General features: G+C 40.0%; 1 protein-coding gene across 2 annotated transcripts in view; it reads left to right on the forward strand.

Annotated features, from left to right (window-relative positions):
• Positions 1 to 18,994, forward strand: part of mark1 (MAP/microtubule affinity-regulating kinase 1) — a 43,644-nt gene extending 24,650 nt beyond the window's left edge. The window contains exons 4-19 of one of the 2 annotated variants that reach the window (XM_058056328.2): positions 5,278 to 5,326; positions 6,431 to 6,496; positions 6,632 to 6,702; positions 6,905 to 6,961; positions 7,040 to 7,276; positions 9,652 to 9,771; positions 10,019 to 10,118; positions 10,198 to 10,310; positions 11,464 to 11,617; positions 12,628 to 12,809; positions 14,064 to 14,155; positions 14,232 to 14,372; positions 14,436 to 14,687; positions 16,590 to 16,616; positions 17,017 to 17,061; positions 17,780 to 18,994. In XM_058056328.2, coding sequence (XP_057912311.1) covers positions 5,278 to 5,326; positions 6,431 to 6,496; positions 6,632 to 6,702; positions 6,905 to 6,961; positions 7,040 to 7,276; positions 9,652 to 9,771; positions 10,019 to 10,118; positions 10,198 to 10,310; positions 11,464 to 11,617; positions 12,628 to 12,809; positions 14,064 to 14,155; positions 14,232 to 14,372; positions 14,436 to 14,687; positions 16,590 to 16,616; positions 17,017 to 17,061; positions 17,780 to 18,125 — 2,052 coding nt within the window. In that variant the 3' untranslated portion in view covers positions 18,126 to 18,994. The remainder of the gene's footprint in view (positions 1 to 5,277; positions 5,327 to 6,430; positions 6,497 to 6,631; positions 6,703 to 6,904; positions 6,962 to 7,039; positions 7,277 to 9,651; positions 9,772 to 10,018; positions 10,119 to 10,197; positions 10,311 to 11,463; positions 11,618 to 12,627; positions 12,810 to 14,063; positions 14,156 to 14,231; positions 14,373 to 14,435; positions 14,688 to 16,589; positions 16,617 to 17,016; positions 17,062 to 17,779) is intronic. The other variant, XM_058056338.2, reaches the window with a different exon arrangement.
• Positions 18,995 to 19,893: the final 899 nt, after the last annotated feature.

Genomic DNA, 19,893 nt, shown 5'->3' on the forward strand with positions numbered 1-19,893 from the left:
GTTTTTGAGTGTTATATTTATCAAGAAAAATTAACAGTAATGTGAGTGTGAATGGTTGTTTGTCTATACCTGCCCTGCCATTGGCTGGCCAATGGCACGACCCCCGTGAGGATAAGCGGTATAGAAAATGGATGAATGGAAAAACTAACATTAAAATTAAGCCAAAAAAACGGTGTAATCGAATGAGAAAAACTCTTCATTTTACGTGAATAATGTAATATTATGAGGAAAAATAACGTCATTTTAGTAACATACATTTGAAATATTAACAAAAAAAGACTATTAAATAAAATGAAAACCAAAACAATGAATGAAGTTCTAATGTTAACAAGAATATTGAAAATTATGGAAAATTAGAGGAAATTAGAGGAAATTAGAGGTTTTCTCCGGGTACTCCGGTTTCCTCCCTCATTCCAAAAACATGCTAGGTTAATTAGCCACTCCAAATTGTCCATAGGTATGAATGTGAGTGTGAATGGTTGTTTGTCTGTATGTGCCCTGTGATTGGCTGGCGACCAGTCCAGGGTGTACCCCGCCTCTTGCCCGAAGACAGCTGGGATAGGCTCCAGCACCTCCGGCGACCCTCGTGAGGAAAAGCTGTAGAAAATGAATGAATGAATGAATGTATTTGTCACAAATGTTTTCATGTCACAAAATAAGGATGAACATATTGAACGGTTCACTCATTCTGCTATAGAACCAACACGCCCAGGTGTTGAATCCTCTTGTCATCCAGACTGTTTGGTAGAGAGAGAGAGGAGGAAAACAAACTATTTGTCATACGCTAAATTGGTTTATTGATGATTGTGGCGAGGGCCATGACGGATACTAATTGAGAAGCACTGGCCTAGAGGTAAGGTTTATTGTGCTTTATACCTAGTTGACCTACTGTAAGGTTTCTTAAATATTGCATTGCAGACCTATATGCACACACACACACACACATGCATTGGAGGAACGTGGACTACCCTGACACAAAGATATCCTTGTTAGAGGCGCATCCGGGACTGAAATAGTTCATCCAGTTTGTATAAATGTTCCCAGTCTGATCTGTGTTGGTCTGCGTGTGGGGACTCTGCTGTAATTAAGGCTAGTTTGGAGTCTGGGTGCCCCTGGGTGACTGGAAGTAGGTCACTGGCACAGACTACTGAAACTCGGGCGCCTTTTACAATGTGCGTCTTGTCATATTTATGTGCTAGCCGTGTTTTGTCTTTGCAATGGCTGCTTGAATTCATTCAATAAAGTGGTACATTCCTAAACACCATTAAAATGGCATGGAAAGGGGCTATGGGGGGGGCATTGGTGACTTCACCTTGTATTGTCGTGACAATGCCTGTCTGGTATCTGTTCTCTGGAACACATCAGTTCTTTGTGAGAAAAAAAGGTTTGTTTGGTTACAAGAAGCACTAGCTTGACAGGAAAGCTAATGTTTCATGTTGAATTTTTAGCAAAGATTTTAGAAAAAAACGGTCTCTTCGCAGCTTCTTTCATTTATGAACTCCAACCAAATTTTTGAGGAATTTCAGTCTGGATTCCGCGGCCTACATAGCGCTAAGACTGCTCTGGTTAAGGTCCCCCAATGACTCCAATCTGACCTCAGATCAGCCTTTGATACGGTGGATCATAATATCTTCATCAACCGTCTGAAGAATCGTCACTGATGTGGCGCTTAAATGGTTTATCTCTTATTTGTCAGACAGATCCTCTTGTTGTACTGTTTTTTTTTGTGTGGGGTACCTCAGAGATCTATTTTATGCCCTCTTTTGTTCACCATTTACATGCTACCCCTGGGAGAAATGTTGCGCCGTTTTAATATTGATTTCCACTTTTACGCGAACGACACGGTTATATTTTCCCATAAAGCCTGGCTCCACAGACATTTCTTGTATTTTGTCCTGCCTTGCCCGAATCAGAACTTGGATGTCCAAAAACATCCTGGGTCCAGTTCTAGCAGTCTTAACCTCTCGTCTAGTCTGGGTGCCTTATCTAATAATGTTCGTAGAGAGGCCCGCAACCTGGGTGTTATCTTTCACACTGACCTGTCCTTTGATAGTCATGTGACTAAAGTGGTGCAGTCCTGCTCTGCTCAACTGAGACTACTAGCTAAGAACCAAGTCGTTTCCCTCCCCAGCAGACTTAGAAAAGGTCGTACACGCTTTTATCTCCTCCAGACTTGACTATTGCAATGTGTATTACACCTATCCCTTTCTGCCCTTCATTGGTTGCCTGTGAGTTTTACAATGATTTGAAGATTTCTACTGCTTGTTTTCAAAGCCTTGAATGGTCTGGCTCCTGCCTATATTTGGGATCTGTTGACTCCATTTGTATAAGCCTGACGTAGCTTTTCTTAGCTGATGCTCTGTTGTTTTTATTCTTCTTTTTACTTATTTGTTTATCCTATCTGTTTACATATATTTATGTTCTGTATGTTATTGCCATTATTGTTGTTTTTAGTGTAATTTAATGTAATTATTATATTATATATATATATATATTATATTTATGTTCTGTATGTTGCCATTATTAATTGTTGTTTTTAATGTAAAGCTCTTCGTAACGCTGTTTTGAAAAGTGCTATACAAATAAAGTTATAATAATAATAATAATAACTATTATTATAAGAGTTATTAGAATATATTATATTAATAATAATAGTTATTATTATACTATATATTATACTATAATATACTATTATTTACAATAATATATTATAATAACTATAAAAATAATAATAGTTATTATTATTATTAGATTTAATAATATATCACAATATTATAATAACTATTATAATAATAATAGTTATTATTATTATAACTTTATTTGTATAGCACTTTTCAAAACAGTGTAACAAAGTGCTTTACATTAAAAATAACAATTAACAATGGCAACATACAGAACATAAATATAAATAATATAAATTATTTTTTATTTATTGTTAATTATCATTAACATAACATAAATAATAATACTAATTATCATTATAATAATAATAATTATTATTATTATTATAACTGTATTTGTATAGCACTTTTCAAAACAGCATTACAAAGTGTTTTACATTAAAAACAACAATTAATGGCAACATACAGAACGTAAATAGATTTAAACAGATAGTAGTAATATTATTAATTTATTGACATTATTATTATTATTATTTTATTGACATTGATAGCAACTCTCCCCACCCCCCAAACAAAAGATCTCATTATGTCCCGTCAGCCTCCACGGTGACAACATCCCGACTGCGCCTGTTTCAACCAGCGCCGTGTTTGTCCTTTTCCACAGCTCTGCTCCAATTCGTTCTCATTTTTATTTCCGAGTGGCTGCACGCGTTCTTCCCATGTGAGGGGCTCCGGGGCAGTGACGCGCACGACAAAAAGAGATAGGGGAGGGGGCCAGGAAGAGGCGGTTATCAAGATGAAGTAGTGACGGTGTACTCCATCCCTCATTCATAAGGATGAAGAATGTCCGTCTTGGTGGAGAAGTCACATGTTACGTCACATGAACTCAGGACGTTTGTTTATTGTCTTTGACTTTATGTCATCTTCTGGTTGTCTCAATGGAACACATTTATAAATATTTATTATTATAAATTTAATTATAAATTGTATATTATATATATATATATTATATATTATATATATATATACACACAATTATATATATATATATATATATAATACAATTTATAATTTAATTTATAATAATAAATATTTATAAATAATAATAAATATTTTTGTCTAAATGGAACACATTTATAAATATTTATTATTATAAATTAAATTATAAATTGTATTGTATATTATATATATATATAGAAGATGAAATAAATTGTATATATTATATATATATATAATATACATTTTATATTTATACAGTTATTTATATTTATAAATTTACAATTTATAATGTGTGTATATATGTGTATATATAATATATATATACACATGTTATATATGTGTATATTATATTATATTATTATTTATTTTATAAATTGATTATTATTATAAATATTTATTATTAATATTTATTTATAAATACTTAATCACCAAGAAAGTTAAAAAAATTGATTTATATAGTCGAACTTCGGTTAGCATCTTTAGTCTGTTCCAGAAGGGTCGACTCCACAAAGTGAAATTAGACCTAAGAGAATATGCGTGCCATGTTTGATTAAAATTTGAATTATTTTATACAAAAATAGCCTCTTAAATAAAATTGTATATTCTCTTTGTAAATAAATATAAGGGCATGCCCATATTAGGAAGTGACGTCTACAGTGAGGCGTTGTTAGAAAAAACTCTAAAAGTGAGCGTTCAGAGTACCTCCCTCATGCCAACTGTTTTTTTTTTTTTAAACACAAAAAAGGGAAAGGGGTGTGTTCAAGGATTGTGGATGATGGGCCACTTTTCCTTTAGCAATAGAATAGCTGCCACAAGGAGACGCAGACTGGAAGACAGATTTAGCAGAACGTCCCACAGATGTCCCAGCTGGGCCGGGCTGTCTCGCTGCCTACTTTTGATGACCTAAAAACTCAGACTGTTTGCTGACTTGCATAACCTGAAGAAGACCATCTAAATGGTCTTCAACTAGTGTAGCGCTTTTCCACCTCCTTTTTCCACCGTTGGCAAGTTTACCTAGTGATGACGCAGCTGGGGTTTCAGTATCTTGCCCAAGAACACTTTGACATGATCACGGGAGAATGGAGAATCGAACCCGCGACTTGCTGGAGACATTCCAGAGCACACTTGTGTAAATATTAACGCTCCTGCTTAGATTTTCTAAGTATAGACAGCAGGTGGAATGTAAGAAAAATGGCCGACAGCACTCAAAATCACTGTAGTCCCTCGGAGGGCATCGAACACAGGCATGGAGTCAGCAGAATGTAAATGATTCAACAGCACCTCTAAGTGGTTGACGGAGATCATCTGACATGACGCCAAGCTGCTCTTAAAGCCCCGCACTCGCTTTCATAAGCACGGTGCTTCGAGAACAAAGATGAGCGAGCATGATTTTATCGGACCAGACCGGCTGGAAAGGCTGAGTACCGGTACAGCAGTCATGCCTTTTTATTTTTGTATTTATTTTCATGACGCTCCTCTTCACTGGGATGTATTGTAGCGCACCCGTCATGGTGCCTTACATAGCACTCATGTCCCATGATGATCCCGTCAAGTTCCCAAAGACGACACTTTGTGCACATAATAACATTTCCTCAATCTGCTGTGTCAGCTCGGGCAATTTTTTGACGAAAACAAATGTTTCTTTGTGTGTCAACAGCTCTTCAGGGAAGTGCGAATAATGAAGATACTGAATCATCCCAACATTGGTAAGTTTAGACACCTGACCAGACACCAGCTAGGATATCTCTGTTGTTATTGTTATTAACGATGATTACAGCATAATGTCAAATATACCTTAAACACTGTATTGGTGTATAAGTCTCTATTTTTTAAACTTTGAACATTGTGGCCTCCACAGTGGTGCGGCTAATTTATGGCTAAATTCTTGTTACGGGTCCCAAGCGTGGGCACCGTAAGGCAAATAATTTACCTGAATTGAAATGCAGGCAGGACAGCAAAGTGAGGACGATGCATAGCATTCCCTTGCAGATTGCGTTTCTTTATTTAACACACACAAAACTACACATACACAATACACATCACTCCAGTTATTTGCATTTCCATTCTCAATAACTTATCGCTTGTACATTTCACGTTTCCAGGTAATCAAATTTCCTTTGTGACTAATCGCAAGTGTTTTGGCACACATCGCCATTAATTGAATTTGTTTATTTTAACAACCCTTTTAACACCATGGTAATGGTAATGGTTTTATTTCATTTCAACATGCATCAGATTACAATTGAATGCATCACATAATCAGTTCACAGTTCCACATGTCCAAAAGGAGTAGGAGGAAGCAAAGCTTATTAAATCCTACCCCTCCATCTGGAACTTTTACAATCAGTAACTGTTGCATTTGTTCACTTCCTGCTTTCCATAATACAGTTTAAGGTTTATTTTTGTTTTTTTTTTAATAATGCACCTTGTACCGAAGTACGAGGTGATATGACCATACAATGACATAATAGGTACCATAGTAACTGTCACACTCACATTCATACCTATGAACAATTCGGAGTGGCCAATTAACCTAGCATGTTTTTGGAATGTGGGAGGAAACCGGAGTACCTGGAGAAAACCCACCCATGCACACGGAGAACATGCAAACTCCACAAAGAGATGGCCGAGGGTGGAATTGAACCCTGGTCTCCTAACTGCGCGCTAACCACTCGTCCGCCGTGCTGCCCGCCACACGGTTCAAAGTCAACAAATTGTTGTTATTATGATTATGTTATTATTATGATTAAGATGATCTCAGAAATGTAACGGATAAACCATTGGGGCGGGGTGGGGTTTGTCCTCTGCAGTCAAATTATTTGAGGTGATTGAAACGGAGAAGACGCTCTACTTGGTGATGGAGTACGCCAGTGGCGGTGAGTGACATTTACATACCCGTTCAATGCCTCTGCCAAGGCTAATCCATCTTAATTTGCAACAGCATAGCATGTTATTGAAAGGAAATGCTAAAAAGTGACATCTGACATGTGTACCTGTTCTGATTGCTCCAGGGGAGGTCTTTGACTACCTGGTGGCCCACGGCAGGATGAAGGAGAAGGAGGCCAGGGCCAAGTTCAGGCAGGTGAGTCATCATCGGCGTGAGTGGCGTCATGCGGCAAGATCAAGCTGTGTCACTGACTGCGGAGGGAAGTTGGAGCCTGGGCTACCATACGCTGCAGCTGCTGTGCTGACACCTAGTGGTGCTTCAGCAGCATTGCTGTTGACTCACTCAGCAGCAAATTAATGCACTTTTCTTCATAAACGATAAACTTTTTGCGTTTTAGATTGTGTCCGCTGTGCAGTATTGCCACCAGAGGAGGATAGTTCACAGGGATCTGAAGGTGATGTTTAATCTGTCGACTGCAGTCACTACAGTTAGCATCTGTTAGCAACAAACATCATTTCCCCCACCTTCTCAGGCCGAGAACCTGCTTTTGGATGCCGACATGAACATCAAGATTGCCGACTTTGGCTTCAGTAACGAGTTCACCGTCGGCAGCAAGCTGGACACCTTCTGCGGTTCCCCGCCCTACGCCGCCCCTGAGCTCTTCCAGGGAAAGAAGTACGACGGTCCCGAGGTGGACGTGTGGAGCCTCGGGGTCATCCTCTACACGCTGGTCAGCGGATCCCTGCCCTTCGACGGACAGAACCTAAAGGTGCGGCAACGCTATGCGACGAGTCTTTGCTGATTCGGCAAGTTGTCGTTGATACACGGGTATCAAAGTCAACACCCGGGGGGGGGGTCATATCATTTTATGGGGCCCGCAGAAGCTGTCTTCGGGCGAGAGGCGGGGTACAACCTGGACTGGTGGCCAGCCAATCACAGGGCACATATAAACAAACAACCATTCACACTCACATTCATACCTATGGACAATTTGGAGTGGCCAATTAACCTAGCATGTTTTTGGAATGTGGGAGGAAACCGGAGTACCCGGAGAAAACCCACCCATGCACGGGGAGAACATGCAAACTCCACACAGAGATGACAGAAGGTGGGATTGAACCCTGGTCTCCTAGCTGTGAGGTCTGTGAGCGCTAACCACTCGAAACACCGTGCAGCCCATCTTAATCGCCATTAATTGCATTTGTTTATTATAACAACCCTTGGTAATGGTAATGGTTTTATTTCATTTGAACATGCATCAGATTACAATTGAATGCATCACATAATCAGTTCACAGTTCCACATGTCCAAAAGGAGTAGGAAGAAGCAAAGCTTATTAAATCCTACCCCTCCATCTGGGACTTTTACAGTAACTGTTTTCAGTAACTGTTACATTTGTTCACTTCCTGCTTTCCATAATACAGTTTACTTTTACAATCAGTAACTGTTTAATTTGTTAACTTCCTGCTTTCCATAATACAGTTTAAGGTTTGTTTTTTTTTTTTTTTTATAATGTACCTCATACCGAAGTACGAGGTGATCAATTATATTTGTAGAATGTGCGGTGGGCCAATTAAAAAACAGCCGTGAGCCCCAAATGGCCCTGTGGCTGCACTTTGGACACCTTTGGTCTACAACCATGCATTCCTAGATTGAGTAAAATTTAAATACAAATTAAATATGATGTTTTCCTGGCCTCAGAGAGGCCTAGAAGAGGCGGTCAGGTTTCATGTGATGCCCCCCCCCCCCCAAATGGTGAACTCTTCCAAATGAGTTGTGCATCGCTGCTTGCCCTCAACAGGTATTGCCCAACTGGAGGATTATGACTTTTTCTCCTTAGGTTTACGTGCGTGGACATGATTCTGTGTTTCCTGAGTGATCAGATTAAGAGTGGAATTTCCTGTTTCTATCATTAGGAGTGAGACTTGGCTGGGAGGTTGATCCGCCCTGCTTCAATAATGCAGCAACGGTAGAAATGATTCATGAAGCAGCAGCAGCAGTAAAGCGGATACCAGATATTCATTATTTCTGTTTGTATGTTTTCTGTTGTTTGCTTTTAGTTGACGTTTGTGCTTTTTCGGGGATTTGACTTTCCCTGTAACTTACACAGCAGCTCTACATCGTACCATCACTTCATGATGACCTTCTGGATGATTTAGCTTATTATTCTCCTCATTACTCAAACAGTATGTACAGCACAATGCCGGCATGTACAGTATGTGCCCTTGCGTGAGAAAGTGATCTCAGCGCAGACATTTTGGATTATTTCAGGTGTTTGTATTTATCAGCATTAGGCAGGGTGGGGGTTGTTATTAATAACCGGTGTTGGAAGCAAATGCCGTCATGATATGACATGTATGCTACGTTGCGTGTCGGCATGTGCCTGTGCAAGCAGGTTTTATTCCAAAAACTCCGGTTTTATTCCAAAAACATGCTAGGTTAATTGGTGACTCCAAATTGTCCATAGGTATGAATGTGAGTGTGAATGGTTGTTTGTCTATATGTGCCCTGTGATTGGCTGGCCACCAGTCCAGGGTGTACCCGGCCTCTCGCCTGAAGACAGCTGGGATAGGCTCCAGCACCATCCACGACCCTCATTAGGAAAAGCGGTAGAAAATGAATGAATGAATGGAATATTAATGTTATTAGGTTGCCAAAAAGTTGTAATGATTAATTGTAAAGAATGTTATGACAATCAATTTCAAATATGATGGGACTAATGTGTACATTTTGTGTACATTTATTGTTTTATTAGACATGTATTAGCTATTAGACACTTAGATTTGTGCCTGTGCTCTTATTTGCTCTGTCAGTTCAAATATTTTATTTCTAAGGCAGAAAGAGGCAGGAATTGGAAGTGTGTGTTTTTTTAATCTGATTCTGATCATGGATTCATCCGAAAAATAATCTAAAGATTAATCGGTTACTAAAATAAAGGTTAGTTGCAGCCCCAGACACGTCCACGTCGTTCGCAGCATGTTCTTGTGTATGAACAGAGGTAGCAGGTCCAGGATATTCCCGTATCCGGTGCCCAAACGTGCCGGCCCTGAGTATGGATCAGAGGACTGCAAAATCTCCTCGGATCAGCTCGTCTGGTCTGACATTGTTGGTGCTAACTCGCTTCCTTGTTGCTTTGCCGTGCAGGAGCTGAGAGAAAGGGTCCTGCGGGGAAAGTACCGCATCCCCTTCTACATGTCCACCGACTGTGAAAACCTGCTGAAGAAACTACTGGTGCTCAACCCGGTCAAACGTGGCAGTCTGGAGGTATTCTTGCCTACAATTTTTTTTTTGCTTGGTTAATTTTTCCCGTCAGCCAGATGTGATCCGTTGGTGTTGACGGCGTGGTCACTCGGAACATCCTTGTTCGTGTTAGCTTCATGAATCATCGCACACGTTGTGTTGTTGTCACTTCCTAGTCGGTACAGCACAACTATAATACTAAACTTTGTTATTCGGCACTTTGAAAATGGTGTTTGGAGTCGTCTTTACAAGTTCTTGGTTCTTTCGTTAGCAAATCATGAAAGACCACTGGATGAATGTCGGTCACGAGGAGGAGGAGCTAAAGCCTTACACTGAGCCAGAGGCCGACTTCAGCGACTCAACCAGAATAGGTGTGTTTTCGTACATGTGTGTCATTGACATGGGTCACTTGGCAACGGGAACTGACTTTTTTTTTTTTTAACCCAACAGAGCTCATGGTGACGATGGGCTTCCCAAAAGATGAGATCACCGAGTCCTTACAAAACCAGAAATATGATGATGTCATGGCCACTTACCTGCTGCTTGGAAGAAAAGCTCCGGAGGTCAGCATCTTTCTCACATCTCAATGGAGAGGATTTGTTCACATTTTCCAGCAAATCCATGAAATACCGCCTATATTATTATTAACACATTTAATTGTCATACAAGCATAGTTTTATTTTTAAAACTAAAATAACCTACTGATCCTTTGACCATGTTTAACGGTGGCATAGCATTTGAGTGGAGTCATGCAAGTGTAAAAAGAAGTTAACCCCTGTATGAAGCAATTATATATACTGTAGCTAAAAATATAGGAGAGATGCCTCTCAAGGCCAATATGGTACCGATAACCCATAACTTTTTAATAGTTACTTTAAAAAAAAATTGATTTAATTGTAGTCTGTGCACACCTGGAGGGAAGAAAGACTCAATTAAAATTAAAAATATGGCGTCACTACTACCAGGAGAACCGGAGTATAGAGCGGAAGGACCACCTGCTGCGGCCCATCAAGGTGCACTGTATTCGGGCACATGTTCCGAGTAGCTGGTGTGATCCCACGGAGGTTTCTGGCAAACCTGATGCACTTTTTAAACCTGGTGTTTCAGGTGGCTGATAAGGCACCTCACTTTTTTTTAGTATGAGCTGTCTTTCAAGTGTAAAAAGAAGCTAACCCTGTGTGAGACAAATACTAGTATATGATGTGGTCTGGGAGGCTTTCACTGCTACACAAGTGTACAAATGAGTTGAGCATCATGTAAGATAGCTTATATCTTCTTTTGACACGTGATGTAGATGTATGTTCTCTATATCCTTCATGGTGCCCGGCCATATTGTACCGATCAGCCAGGACATTTTAAACACTTATATGCTAGGACTACATTAAAAAGCCATCGCATTTCAGTATGTGACATCAAACTATGGAATAAATTGAGTAAGGACCTCAAACAATGCACAACGGTGAGCCAATTCAAGTTTAAATTATATTAAGAAAGCAGGAAGTGAACAAATGTAACAGTTACTGATTGTAAAAGTACCAGATTTAATAAGCTTTGCTTCTTCCTACTCCTTTTGGACATGTGGAACTGTGAACTGATTATGTGATGCATTCAATTGTAATCTGATGCATGTTCAAATGAAATAAAACCATTAGCGTTACCATTACATGCAGCTAGCATATAATCCCTTTTCCCTTCTCTTTTTTTTTCCACGGGCAGTTCGAGGGGAGCGAGCCCCTGACCAACAGCGTTCTGGCTCAGCGGCAGCGGCCGACCAGCGACATCAACAACGGCTCCAGTATTTCTCCCGCCCATCCAAAAGTCACACGGAGCATCTCGGCCAATCAGAAGCAGCGCCGCTACAGTGATCATGGTGGGGATGTTGTTATTGATGATGATAATGATGATGATGGTGGTGGGGGTGTCGTAGAGAAGCTAAGTAACAGCATTCTACCCTGGCTCTGATGCTGGGGGTGGGGGGCAAGTTGTTCTTATTTAGCCATTGGTTTTTACACCATTGGGATTAAATTACACATGAGCGTAATCTGTGTTACCAATTGAAGTGGTGACTCAGATGCAGCTTCCTGGTGGTGGGAGCGGTTCGTCTGGCGCCATCTTGTGGCTGGCTCTTTTCTCACAGGAGCAGCACCTCATCGCATGAGGAATCAACAGCTTTGCTTTATTGACATTCAGCGTGAAATGTCAGTTGATGTGTGAATTTGTGGCTTTTGGTGGCCGGCTTGATGTTTTTCACAGAGATAATTTGCCTCATTCATCAGTATAGGCAGCACAGGTGATGAAAAGTCTTGTTTTGTTTACAGTAATTCCATGAGTAAGCTCGCTTTTCATTGGCCCACGGCATGTTGTAGAAATACATTTAAACCAAAACAATGGAGCAAAAAATAAAATGTTGATATAAGTAAGCAATAATAACACAAAGCTTTATAATTATAATTATTTAAAGGCAGGGTGTCCAAAGTGTGGCCCACGGCACATGTCAATATTTTTATTTGAGAATGGATTTTACAGCATAAAGAACATGTATCGGAAGTATGGATAATTCTGTATCAATCTGCACTTTACTGGGTTAGTGGAGTTAACTATGTTATCTAGTTAACTGGTACTAGTGGTACTGTGGAGATTTGCACCACTTTTCAAAATGAAGAATAATCAACTAAAAGTAGTAGGAAGTGCTAGCTATATATAATGATGGAGTGGGATGAAGTCATGTGTGTGTGAATGGGCGGATTAATTATTCGAGCGCCCAAGCAGCCGGTACCGTCCTACAGAAGTACCCAGGGAATGAGGCCCGGTGTCCAAAAACATTTGTGTCCTGTAACCTTTACACTGTGTCAACGTGTCGTCTTCCTGCGATTCTCCTAGTGGGCCCGTCGGTGCCGCCGGCCATGTCCTGTGCACGGCGCGGTCAGGCTCTGAGCGTGGAGAGCGACCACCGGGAGGAGTGGGACGGAGCCCGTCGGCTGGAGCTCAGTACTTCCAAAGGAGATGTTCCCGCCTCGCCGTTGGGGGTGCAGGAGCGGAAGAAAACAACAAGTAGTGTGGGGGTAAGCACTCCAAAACAAAACAAGATCTCCATGAGAGCTCATATACAGTATATATTAGGGGCATCACAATGTGTCATTCACATAAAAAAAATATATATATTTTTTTTCTTAAATAAAATAAAAAAAAAAAAACAAGGATGAAGAGTCTTGAACCAGTCATGATGTGCTATATATATCACTATGTTGACACGCACTATGGTACCCATTATGGCATTGGATGATCATATCACCTTGTACTTCGGTACGTGACAAAAAATAAATAAAAATACAAAAAAAAAACAAGATAAATTATATTAGGAAAGCAGGAAGTGAACAAATGTAACAGTTACTGATTGTAAAAGTACCAGATGGAGGGGTAGGATGTAATAAGCTTTGCTTCTTCCTGCTCCTTTTGGACATGTGGAACTGTGAACTGATTAGTCTGAAGACTCTTCATCCTTGTTTTTTTTTTTTTTGGTGTTTTTTTTAAACAAAAAAAAAAACAAGGATCACAATCAAGGACTCTTCATCCTTGTTTTTTTGTTTTTTTTGTAAATAAAATTTAAAAAAAACAAAAAAACAAGGATGACAAACAAGGACTCTTCATCCTTGTTTTTTTGGTTTTTTTTAATAAAATAAAAAAACAAAACAAGGATAAAGAGTCTATATATATCACTATATTGACAGTTACTATGGTACGTCATTGGATGGTCATATCACCTCCTACTACGGTATGTGACAAAAAAAAAATTATTAAAAGTTAATTTAATTTAAAAGTTAAACTATATTAGGAAAGCAGGAAGTGAACAAATCCTTGTTTTTTTTCATAAAATTAAAAACAACAAGGATGAGGAGTCTTGAACTAGTTATGATGTGCTAAATATATCACTATATTGACACTTACTATGGATTTAATAAGTTACTAGGGTTACTCGGAACTTACTAGGATTTAATAAGCTTTGCTTCTTCCTACTCCTTTTGGACATGTGGAACTGTGAACTGATTATGTGATGCATTCAATTGTAATCTGATGCATGTTGAAATGAAATAAAACCCTTACCATTACCATATTCATGAATCAATCACGAGATTAACAAAAATCAAGTCCATAATACTGCCAAAGACAGCTGGGATAGGCTCCAGCATACCCCACCCTAGTGAGGATTAGTGGTATGGAAAATGGATGGCTGTAAATGAGAATTGTTCGGTGCCTTATGATGTATAAAGTTGCGCTGTGTTCTTACCGTGTGCATGTGCATGTGTGTTTGGTCGCAGACCAACGGCTCAATGACTCGGAGGAACACGTACGTGTGTGAGCGCTCCTCCACCGACCGCTACTCGGCGATTCCCAACGGCAAAGACAGCAGGTAAAACGTGCACGCTCAAACGCTACCGCGTCGATTCACAGTCATGGCGTCCAACCTTCCCCCTTGGCCATTCCAGCTTAACCGAAGTATCGGGCAGCACCCCGTCCACCGCAGTCACCTCCACGCGGCCTCGCCACATCAAGTCCATGTCATCTTCAGGACACCCGTCAAAGAGCACACTGCCCCCCATCGATGACAACACCGAGCTGAAATCCAGGTGAGCGCTGGTTTTGAACGCCATTGAAGGCGTCTTTACTCACGCTACATTCATGCCACCTAGCCCCTCCCCGCGTGGCCCCTCCACCTCGCCCTCCGCACACAGTATTAGCACGCCGGAGAAGAACCGCTTCCCGCGCGGCACCACCAGCCGCAGCACCTTCCACGGGGCTCAGCTGCGAGACCGCCGCAGCGCCACCTACAACGGGCCCCCGGCCTCGCCCACGCTGTCCCACGACACGGGAGCCCTCGCTCAGCAGCGGCGAGGGACCTCCACCGGCATCATCAGCAAGATCACCTCCAAGTTCGTACGCAGGTGAGTGGGAGGGGGGGGCACATGATTAGGTACATGGTGCACATCTGCTTATTGGGGAGTACAAATGCTATCTTAAATGCTAAATATAATCATAATCATCATCATAATAATTAACACTGAAATTAGAGACACATACTAAGTCATACCAGGGCATACTAAGACATACTAGGACATACCAGGATAAAGTAAGACATACAGGGACATATCAGGACATACAGGGACATACAAATACATACCAGGACATACAAAGACATACTAAGACATACAGGGACACACCAGGACACACCAGGACATACCAGGACATACAAAGACATACTAAGACATACCAGGACATACAGGGACACACCAGGACATACTAAGACATACTCGGACATACTAGGACATACCAGGACATACTAAGACATACCAGGATATACTAGGACATAGTAAGACATACCAGGACATACTAAGACATACCAAGACATACAGGGACATACTAAGACACACCAGGAAATACTACGACATACTCGGGCCTACTAGGACATACCAGGACATACTAAGACATACCAGGACATACTAAGACATACCAGGACATACTAAGACATACTCGGACATACTAGGATATACCAGGACATACTAAGACATACCAGGACATACTAAGACATACCAGGATATACTAGGACATAGTAAGACATACCAGGACATACTAAGACACACCAGGACATACTAAGACATACCAGGCTATACCAGGACATACCAGGATATACTAGGACATACCAGGATATACTAGGACATACTAAGACATACCAGGACATACTAGGACATACTAAGACATACCAAGACATACCAAGACATGCTAAGAAATACTAAGACATACCAGGATATACCAGGACATACCAGGATATACTAAGACATACCAGGACATACCAGGACATACCAGGACATACCAGGACATACCAGGACATACTAGGACATACTAAGACATACCAGGACATACCAGGACATACCAGGACATACCAGGACATACTAGGACATACTAGGACATACCAAGACATACTAAGACATACCAGGACATACCAGGACATACTAGGACATACTAGGACATACTAGGACATACTAGGACATACTAGGACATACTAGGACATACTAAGACATACTAAGACATACCAGGACATACCAGGACATACCAGGACATACCAGGACATACTAGGACATACTAGGACATACTAGGACATACTAAGACGTACTAAAACATACCAGGACATACCAAGACATACCAGGACATACTAGGACATACTAGGACATACTAAGACATACTAAGACATACCAGGACATAGTTCATGATCTAAAATCCATACTCAAATCAAAGTATATGATCCATACATTGTCATGTCACAACACGTCATGTTTGGTGTGTTGAAAGCATGATGGATCGGACACGGAGTGTGTAAGAATTGTTGATAGAATGATTTTATGATTTTCAGTTTTTTTCTGTTCTTGTATATTAGCTTGGCTACCTGAATATAACTTTATTATTCAATGATTCATTTACATTCACTGATTTCACAAATGACTTCAATGTCATTCATCAATACATGAAGTGAATACACTACTTTGACACCCGTGCTGTCATTTCCACATGCTAGACTAGCCAGCAGGGGGCAGCATCACACCGGCAAAATCCAAGGGAAGCATAAAAGAATGCTAACTTCCTTAGCATGCTTACAGGGTGAAAAGGGATCCATTTAAGCAGTCGGTCCCACTTGATCATCCTCTTGGAAATAAATCCGTACATTTTGGCATAGGATCATAATAAAAAAAAGCTAGCATCCAGCGGTAGTGCCCTCAGTCAAAATGGCGGTTAGCGCTCACAGCTTTCCTTTCTTTTGTTTTCTTTTCTTTTCTTTTCCCTCCCTGGCGTAGGGCTCTGTCTTTCAGGTCCACTCGGAGGTAGGAGAACACTTTGTTCACGTCTTGTTTGTCCAAACAAGTGACTTCAGACATAACTCCTGGTGTACCCGCCCTTTCTACCACCTCCTTTGCTCACTGACACCCCCGTTATGCGGCCCCCCTCCCCGTCTCCCTCGTGTCCACTTGCCCGGAGACGCAACCTCTCACCATCTTAACTGTCCTACTAAGCCACCACATCCGCTTTCTCACATGGCGCACCGGCGGAGGCGCACCAGCCTCCATTGTGTGCTCGCCCCCGCCACCCAGGAGTGTGGGTGGATTCCTTCCTGGCATGAAGCCTGACCGCCCCCCTCTCTCTCTTTCTGTGTGGCACTGAAGTGGGGGTGCCGTCCTTCACCCCCCCCAACTCACCATTTCTTCCTGCTTTTTTGTATCCCAGGGTGCCCAGCGAGGGGGAGGCCAGCGCCAGGACGGAAGCAACCAGGTGAGATTCCCGGCTCTTCCGGTTCATGTGGAATCTGCAATCTTTGGAATGAATGGCAGTACGTGGCCGCCACCAGCAGGGGGAGACATTTATCTTTTTTATTTCTTTGTCGTTGCTTTTTATTGAAGACATTTTAATGTTAAATGAAATATATATTTTTATTTCTTTAAAGAAAACTCCAAAGTCATTTGCAACATTTATTTAATTTGTAGTTATTTAAAAAATATAGAAATCAATATAAACAATATAAATAATAATAATAATAATTAAAAAAATATTAATAAATAATAATAATAAAAGAAATAAATAATAATACATCTTTGGAATGAATGGCAGTACGTGGTCGCCACCAGCAGGGGGAGACATTTATCTTTTTATTTCTATTTCTATCTTTGTCGTTGCTTTTTATTGAAGACATTTTGATGTTAAATGAAATATATCTTTTTATTTCTTTATTACAAAAAATATTTAATTTGTAGTTATTTAAAAAATATAGAAATAAATATAAATAAATAATAATTATAATTAAAAATAATAATAATATAAAAAAATAAATAAACAATAGTAAAATAAATAAATAATAATATAAATAATAAAAATAGAAATAAATCAAATAAAAATGGTGATCTGCTGCATGTGATGGAGAGCGACGGCGAGGTTCCCGAGGCTGGCAAAGTTAGCGTATCCGTTGAGATGACCTCTTCTCTTGCCGACCCAGGAGCACGTCGGGCGACACCAAGGAGGACGGCAGCCGCGACTCCAAGCCGCGCTCCCTGCGCTTCACCTGGAGCATGAAGACCACCTCCTCCATGGAGCCCTCGGAGATGATGCGGGAGATCCGCAAGGTCCTGGACGCCAACAGCTGCGATTACGAGCAGCGTGAACGCTTCCTGCTCTTCTGCGTGCACGGCGACGCCCGCCAGGACAACCTGGTGCAGTGGGAGATGGAGGTGTGCAAGCTCCCCCGGCTCTCGCTCAACGGCGTGCGCTTCAAGAGGATATCGGGCACGTCCATCGCCTTTAAGAACATCGCCTGCAAAATTGCCAACGAGCTCAAACTGTGACGGCACGTTCGGCGGAGCGGACTGTTGAGACGCCGTGGTCTCGTCACTGGATTCCCTCAGCACTGAACGTCCTCACTGCGCATCGCCAGGGTGGCCCGGGCTGGCGGCGTGCAATACTGGCCACGAATGTACTCGCTGCGAAGGAGGACGTCCTTCAACTTCCCCTCTTTTATTTTATTTCCCGTCCTCCGTCCACGCCCTCATCGACATGCAGTACGCAGCTGAACATCCTGCAATAATTTTTTTTCTTTTGTTGTTGTTTTTTTTTTTTTTTTTTTCCAAACAAGATCCTCGCTGAACTGCAAGCTCGACTCGCCCGCTTTTCCACCCGCGTTACGTAATACGTCAGGCTGGAGCTCCTACTAAAAAGCCTGTGAAAAGAATTGTACTGTAATGCATAACATCTGCAGGTACTGTATATTCCATTCCTTTGTTGTGTACAGGATTGTCATTTCTCTGCTAATATTATTCACCTCTTTTTTATCCTTGGTTGATGTGTGAGGTGCGTTCAAGAGCCACCCAATAGTGGATTTTCATTTCATTCGGAAGAAGTCTCGAGTCACATTCACTTTAGTTTTCCCCTTTCAGCAGCAGGGGGCCTCGTGGAGACTCCCGCTGCACTTGCACATCTCTTTGGACCCTATGCACCTGCTGCCCCCCCCCCATGCATGGAGGGTGGGCTGAGAAGAAGAGGCCTGGTTGATGGTGCAGGTGCTTGTGTGTCCATCTTTTTTCTTTTTCTTTTTCTTTCCTTTTTTCAGTTCAGCAGATTCTATTGTATTTATTCCATTACCTTGTCATGTGCTGCTTTGTAGAAATGAGGTGTGCACTTTGTCGGAAGAAAATAAAAAGGATTTTATTTGTTTGTATTATTTGTTGCTTGTCACTGAGTAAAAAAATATTTTTAAAAATGTTTTAATTTAAAAAATGTTTAATATTTTTTACATATTTTTTTTATTAAAAAAAATTAAAAAATATAATAATTTTAATTTTAAAAAAGTGATTTTTTTTATTTAAAAAAATTAAATACATTTTTAGTAGTAATATTGAGTAATATTTTTTATTTAAAAGATGTAATTAAAAAATATATTTTTTAATTAAAAATTTTTTTTAATTAAAGATATTTTAATTTTTTTTAATTGAAAAATATTGAATTTATTTGAATGTAAAAGAATTAAATTACATTTTTTAGTAGTAATATTGAGTAATATTTTTTATGTAAAACGTAATTTAAAAATAAAGTATTACTCAATATTACTACTAAAAAACAAATTTTATTTTTTAATTAAAAACTATTTAATTTTTTTTATTAACTTTTTATTTTATTTTTATTTTAAAATTAAAATTTAATTTATTTTTTTAGTGGTAATATTGAGTAATATTTTTTATTCAAAAATTACATTTTTAAATAAAAAATATTACTCAATATTACTACTAAAAAAATAATTTAATTAAAAAAATTTACTTTTTTATTTAAAATAATGTTTTTTAAGACAAAATTTTATATTAAAAAGTATTTAATTTATTTTTAATTTAAAAAAAAATTTATATATATTTTTTTAATTAAAAAAAATATTACTCCTATTTAGATGTGTTCTGAACTCCTGTTTCCATGCCACAGTGTCTCAACCTCCTCACTGAGACAGTAAACAAGTTGAGACTGATTCAACAGCGCCCCTGCTGGTTTCAGGCCAGCATTGCACTCAGTTGTACCCCAGTCAGGGTTAGACTTCAGGCGACAAGGACCAGCGTGTTTGATGGTTCAAGC

This window comes from Doryrhamphus excisus, linkage group LG10 (genome assembly GCF_037039965.1).
Source record: "Doryrhamphus excisus strain RoL-2023G ecotype Guam linkage group LG10, RoL_Dexc_Guam_v1.1, whole genome shotgun sequence".
NCBI classification, from domain to species: domain Eukaryota; kingdom Metazoa; phylum Chordata; class Actinopteri; order Syngnathiformes; family Syngnathidae; genus Doryrhamphus; species Doryrhamphus excisus.